This window comes from Rhincodon typus, chromosome 19 (genome assembly GCF_021869965.1).
Source record: "Rhincodon typus isolate 14 chromosome 19, sRhiTyp1.1, whole genome shotgun sequence".
In the NCBI taxonomy this organism is placed as follows: domain Eukaryota; kingdom Metazoa; phylum Chordata; class Chondrichthyes; order Orectolobiformes; family Rhincodontidae; genus Rhincodon; species Rhincodon typus.
This window is the reverse complement of record NC_063350.1, coordinates 16247250-16253328: the sequence shown is the minus strand read 5'-3', so window position 1 is coordinate 16253328 and position 6079 is coordinate 16247250. Positions and strand designations below refer to the sequence as shown.

Here is a 6079-nt window from a genome sequence, read left to right as displayed (position 1 = left end):
CTCCTCCACAGATGCTGCCAGACCTGCCGAGCTTTTCCAGCAACTTTGTTTTTGTTCTTGATTTACAGCATCCGCAGTTCTTTTGGTTTATATTAGGGAAAACTATTCTTTTATTTTTGGTTCCTGGTGCAAATTATATAAGTGACCAAATAAAAGCGACACCATCTCTAGGGAACGGAAGGATGCAGCCAGAGCTTTGTTTGTGCAGTTTCAGTTTGGTTCCTTCAATGGGTATGAGGGTGAAGATATGGGCACAGCATAAAGCTGAACACAGTTTGGCGTTAAGAAGTGAAACTTTTCTCCTTGTTTCATAGCACAAATATATGTTAGGAAATGGTATATTATCAACTTGTGATTTTCTACTCAGTTGAGAGGGAAATCCAGTAAAAAAGGACAGTCATACCTGGAAATGAATGTGCTGATTGCACTGGAGCTACATTCTAAATGGCAATTGTATTCAAATAAGCTGGCATAGGAAACAGGAACAGTATTGGCTAGCAGACGTTTCCAGAGGAGATCTAAGGTACATTATGAGAATTGAACTTTACTCCACTTTTGCCCTATGCCATAGCTGACCTGAAAATGTTACCATCAAGGAGAAAAGGGTTTTTCTTGCCAGTACCAGCTCCTCTCAATCTTATGAATTTTGTTATTTTATGGACTTTTTGCCATTGGCATGTTTTACTTAACGAAGCACAGTCTTGTTTTACCACCTCACCCCAGAGCCTTCACAGAACCTGGTACCCTAGTGTCTATAATAGATTTTCTCGCTCTGTTTATAAACTTGCAATTGCTGCAAGTTTCAGTCGTCTTAAGCCCCTAAGACTTTGTTCTCTAAAACTAGAACTCTTTTGTAAATGTCTGGAGTAAATAATTACAGTTTGATAAATACAAGACGATCTTTCACATGTGAAACAGCAAAGCATCATAGTGATTACTAAGAGTGAAAGATCATTTTCATTTGTTTATCCAGTCAATTCTTGTTTTCTGAGCACGACTTCATTTGAATGAAAATGCTATGGGCGGTAAGACATAATTGAGCTTTGTACATGTGTTTTGAACTGCTTGAAGATGTGTTTTGATAAAGACTATGAGCAAGCTCTAGTTCAATACTACACTTCTGTTCACTATTGCCTCTTTCCCATCTGTGCAAAGCATTAACTGGGTTTCTCTTGAAAACAACAGTAGGCTAAACATGCACAAACATGACATAAATGGAGGTCCAGACATTCTAATTCATGCTGTATAACTGAGGAATTCATGAGAAACACTAAAATGACAGCCTACACTTTGAATCATAGGATCCCTACAGTGCAGAAAGAGGCCATTCAGCCCATCAAGACTGCACCAACCCTCCGAACACCAAACCCAGTACCCGACCCAATCCCACTATGGGACAATTTAACATGGCCAATCCACCTAACCTGGACTGTGGGAGGAAACTAGAGCACTTGGCAGAAACACAGACACATGGAGAACGTGCACACAGACAGTCACCCAAGGCTGGAAATTGAAGCCAGGTCTCAGGCACTGTGAGGCAGCAGTGCTAACCACTGAGCCACCAGGCTGCCCATTTTGCAAACCTTGAAGGATTATCAGGAACATGCACCATTGTATACTTATTTATCACTAGCCATCTTGGAGTTGGAATTACTTTCTATGAAATTTGAATTACAGTTTGAAATTCTAACATTTATAAATATCCCAAAGTACTTTCCAGGGGCACAAATCAGATTAAATTGATTGTGTCAAAGTAAGAGATATTAGCAGCATTGACTGGAATCTTAAAGGCATATGTTTTAAGATCGGCCTTAAATGGTAAGAAACAAAAACAGATATTGCTGGAAAAGCTCAGCACGTCTGGCAGCATCCGTGGAGAGAAATCAGAGTTAACGTTTCGGATCAAATGACCCTTCCTCAGAACTTTTGCAGCAATTTTTGTGTAAATCTGCAGTTCTTTTGGTTTTTACTTAGACAGTAAGAGATGGGGGGAGAAGTGTGGAGGTTGAAAGAGGGCATTTCAGAGCATAAGGCTGGGATGAGTAAAGGCACAGTAATAGTAGGCCAAGTGAATGGGCTATGTAAGAGACGAGAGTTGGAGGAGTACAAAATCAGACAGGGTCGGAAGGATGAGGCTTTGAAGGGATTTGAACTGCAGAATGAGAATTTTGAGTTGGAACTAGCACTAGAAACCAGGACTCAGCATAGGTCAGCAAACATAGGCACGGTAGAGGAATCTGGCCTGGTGTTAATTGAAATAAGGACAGCAGAGTTTTAGATTAGCTGAAGATTATAGTGGGAGGAGGATGGGTGGCTGACTGAGACACTTTGGAACTGCTCAGTCTGGAAATGACAAAAGTACAGTTGAATGCTTGACTAGTAAATGACTGAAGTCAGGATCAGTGACAAGTGCTGCTGTAGAGGGGCAGGTCTATAGTTTTTGTAATGAAGATGTTTTGTAGGTTGTACGTTTAGCTGATAGTAAAGTAGCACACAGTCAATTCAAAGTCAGTTTCAGCTTAAAACAGTGGTCAGGAAGAGGCTTGGAACCAATGGCATGTGAATGGACCAAGTAAATTGATTTGATAATTAACCAGTCAAATGCTTATCTCTGTGGATGTGCTAATGTACAGTTTGTCTTCCAGCTAGTCACTTATAAGGCTGCCCTACCTTTACAAGAGGTTGACCCAATCGAAGGTAATTCCACAATACTAGTGCCCATTGTTTGCAGTCATTATCCATGCCACTCACATCATCGCCATCAGCTAAAATAAAGAACCAAACAATTTTCAATGACATCTTATTGAGGGAATAGCATTTGAATGTTCAATTAGCTTGCAGACCTATTGCAGCCAATTGTCTTCAGATTAGTACGTGTGCATGATAATGTGGAGTTATCAGATCTAAGCCGGACAATGAAACACAATAGTCCACAATGTGTGCTTGTATGCATCTGCACTTTCAATACAATTAACTTTCGTCTCTGAAACCAGGGTAGGAGCACAGGCATTCTCCTTACGTCAAAATAAAATTGAATGATCAGTTTATAAAATATCTGAGAAATCCAACAGCCTTCACCAGCACTTTTAAACTGTGACTTTCACAAAGCTAGAGGTGGGTTGAAACTATTCTGCAATGTGATACTAAATCAAAATAATAATATAACTTTTAAATGAAGGCAAATTTCAAACCATTTTGCAGCAAAACACTCTCAAACTATATGTGTTTCAGGTAAGGTAATAGACATCCAAGCAAACTTTCTACGGTAACAACAGGGTTTTTCCAGAGATTATTAGCTAAGCTGCAACTTCCAAGAATCTATGTGTAAATTAGTATTGGAAAAGGATTTTTCATAAAAACCTAATCCATTACATATCTAACTACAAGCCTAAATTTAAATTTTAAAAACTAAATTGCCCTGCTAAGGGATGGATTTTGCAGTCAGCTGTGAAGCATCTGCAGTTTTCCCTAACTTCAATTAAAGCTATGTTATAAGATATAGTTACTTCTGGGGCCAAATATCTACTTTTCCAGTTTAAATCTAGAAAATGTCAAGATGATCTGTCCTATAGCAGTGGTGTCAGCTAGCAGGGTAAGCAACCAATCACACTGAAGTATTCTCATAAAAAGCAAACCTGGAAGTTAAAAAGATTATTATTGCTTCTATATTACATTTTCAAATAACAAAATAACTCAATGTGATTGGTTTAAGATATCAGCAATTACATTTTGTGGGGATGGTGGTGAGTAGGTTCCTGGGTGTGTTTTTGTGTTAAAGCAGTTTGGTTTTGTTTTGGAACAAGCTAGCTACAAGGGAAATTCGTGAAGCGTGCAACATTCCTTTGAAGTCAGGTTCAGGTAAATACGGCGTTAGCTAAAAAGGTCATTTTTAAAAAGAACCTGCAGTTCGACTTCACAATTCAAATGAATGAAAACCTGCAGCAGAGATGGTCGACAGAGGAAAATTGGTGCCTGAGGCTGACAGGGACATGGAGGAATTGGTTCAGGGGGTAATAGGCAGGAGGGCCATTCTCTTTCCTCAGGGCCATCAGACGAGATCACAGCACCAGTCTACTCACCCAGGTCAGTGCAGGATCTACCAGTCAGAGGCATGCCTAGCAGTGCAGGAACAAAGTTTATGATCTTCCTTGCTGTGCATAGGTAAATGTTTCTCTCTGCTACTGCATATCCACTCTACCTCCGATAGTGGACCTACCTCCCATAAAGGCTCATGGTCTCCTATTCACACTACAGCATGACCCCTCAGTCGCTCTCACCTGCCCCATCCCCCCAGATGACTTGCCTCCCCTTTGCACTTGCTACTTACTCAGTCAGAACACTTCATCACTGTTCACCCTCCAGCACCACCACTAACAGCTGTGCCATCTCACTCAGTTTCTGCTCTTTTCTCGTTCTCGGAAAAGGTTATCTACAAAAGGGCAGAGTTGGCCATGGTGGGTGGTGTGGTAGCCAACATTTGTCAGCTCACCTCCTTCAAAAAGAGATTGATCTTGACAACCAGTAAAATTAATTGTCAAATGCTGTGTTTCTTGTCCAATAACAACATTGTGAATTGTCAACTTATTCTAAAGATACACAAGCTTCCACCCATATTACTCAATTTCTTCGTGCTCTTGTCTTCTGCATGCACAGGCAGCATCCACACAGCCTCCATCCATGAGAGAACAGCAGCCACCCCTCCACCTCCAAGGATGACGACACAGTTCCCTCAAAGGAAGGCTGTGCATTGCCCGTCCATCAGCTCACATGTTGGCACCTCAGGGAGTACAACTGCAAGACTAAAGTAGTGAACGCATTCTGGTGAGCATCTCACTGCTGCATCCACAGCTGGCTGAGGATGAAACACCCCAGGCTGCTGGCACTTGGAGGATTGCCAAAGACCAGGCACCTGCTCAGCCCTGGGCTGGTGAGGACTCCATGGTATCGGCTATTAATAGCTTGATTGAAATGCACGGACACAGGAGCAGCAGCCAGGTTTGTCAAAGACACTCAAGAAACTTGATGGAAGATTAGTGGAGTCCTGTGTACCGTGCTGACTCTGGCACGCATGCATCCGGCTTTCTCCATTGACAAGTCGGTGGTCACCATGGAGACAGGCAGGTCGAGTAGAACACTCAGTGGCTGCCAAAGACAAATGCAGACGCGCACTCCATCAATGTAACCATTGGTCCTCAGCATCAGCAGCAAGGTGACAGGAGGAAGAGGGACTTTCACTTCAATCCAGGCACCTCTTCCTCACCAGGAGACAGGATGGTGTTAATAGACAGTCAGCCAGAGAAGGAACCCCATACAGCACCCCCAAAAAGACTCCTTTTGGGACACTCCAGAGGTGCCTGGCCCCACCATCTTCAAGCTGCCTGTGACCATCAACTTGAGGAGGGTGAACCTGCATCTGACCAGGTCATTGTAAGCATGTCTGGGCCCTCTAGCCACAAGTGTCCAAACCTACGTCATCTGCCCAAAGTTCCAAGAGCGACAGGCTGCAACAAAGTGCAGTCTGCCCTTACCCTGGCTGCTGACCTCAGAGCTGCACCTGGATGTAATGGGAGGGAAAGGAAAAAGAATAAGGGCATAGAAGTGGCACTGATGGCACTTCATTGTATATAGAATGTCACGTTTAGAAATACATTATCACTTTATATCATCACCTGTCTAGTTGACTCATATCAGCTGCAGCAGCAAGAATGAGGCTCGAGGAAGCCATCATTTCTTAGCACTGCACAATATTAGACCTCTGTCTGGAGGTGTGTTGTTCTTTGCCTGGTACACATACTCACGTAAAAAAATGCATTGTGATGTTTCATTGTGGGAGCCTTGAATATTGTGAAGACTGCCAAGAGTTTGTAACATTAACTTTCATTGCAGGAAAAACATGAAAAAAACAAACCAATAAGCTGTTTTCTTTTCATTTGAGAATCCTTGCCTACACTATAATTGGATGATGACTTCAGCCAACTCAGTTCCATTGGAAGCAATGTTTCTTTTATTAACTAATGAGATGTGGGTGTTGTTGATAGTAGTCATGGGGTTTGGAAGGTGCTGCATAAAACAACCTTGA

The 6079-nt window shown here is 42.1% G+C and overlaps 1 protein-coding gene across 1 annotated transcript in view; it reads right to left on the bottom strand.

The window, feature by feature from the left end:
• LOC109927115 (uncharacterized protein SCO4629-like) overlaps positions 1-5874 on the bottom strand; it is a 24322-nt gene extending 18448 nt beyond the window's left edge. Inside the window, exons 1-2 of the mRNA XM_020527019.2 lie at positions 5799-5874; positions 2671-2765 (exon numbers count right to left, since the gene is read on the bottom strand). Of these exons, the coding sequence (XP_020382608.2) occupies positions 2671-2765; positions 5799-5871 (168 nt within the window). The 5' untranslated portion in view covers positions 5872-5874. The remainder of the gene's footprint in view (positions 1-2670; positions 2766-5798) is intronic.
• Positions 5875-6079: the final 205 nt, after the last annotated feature.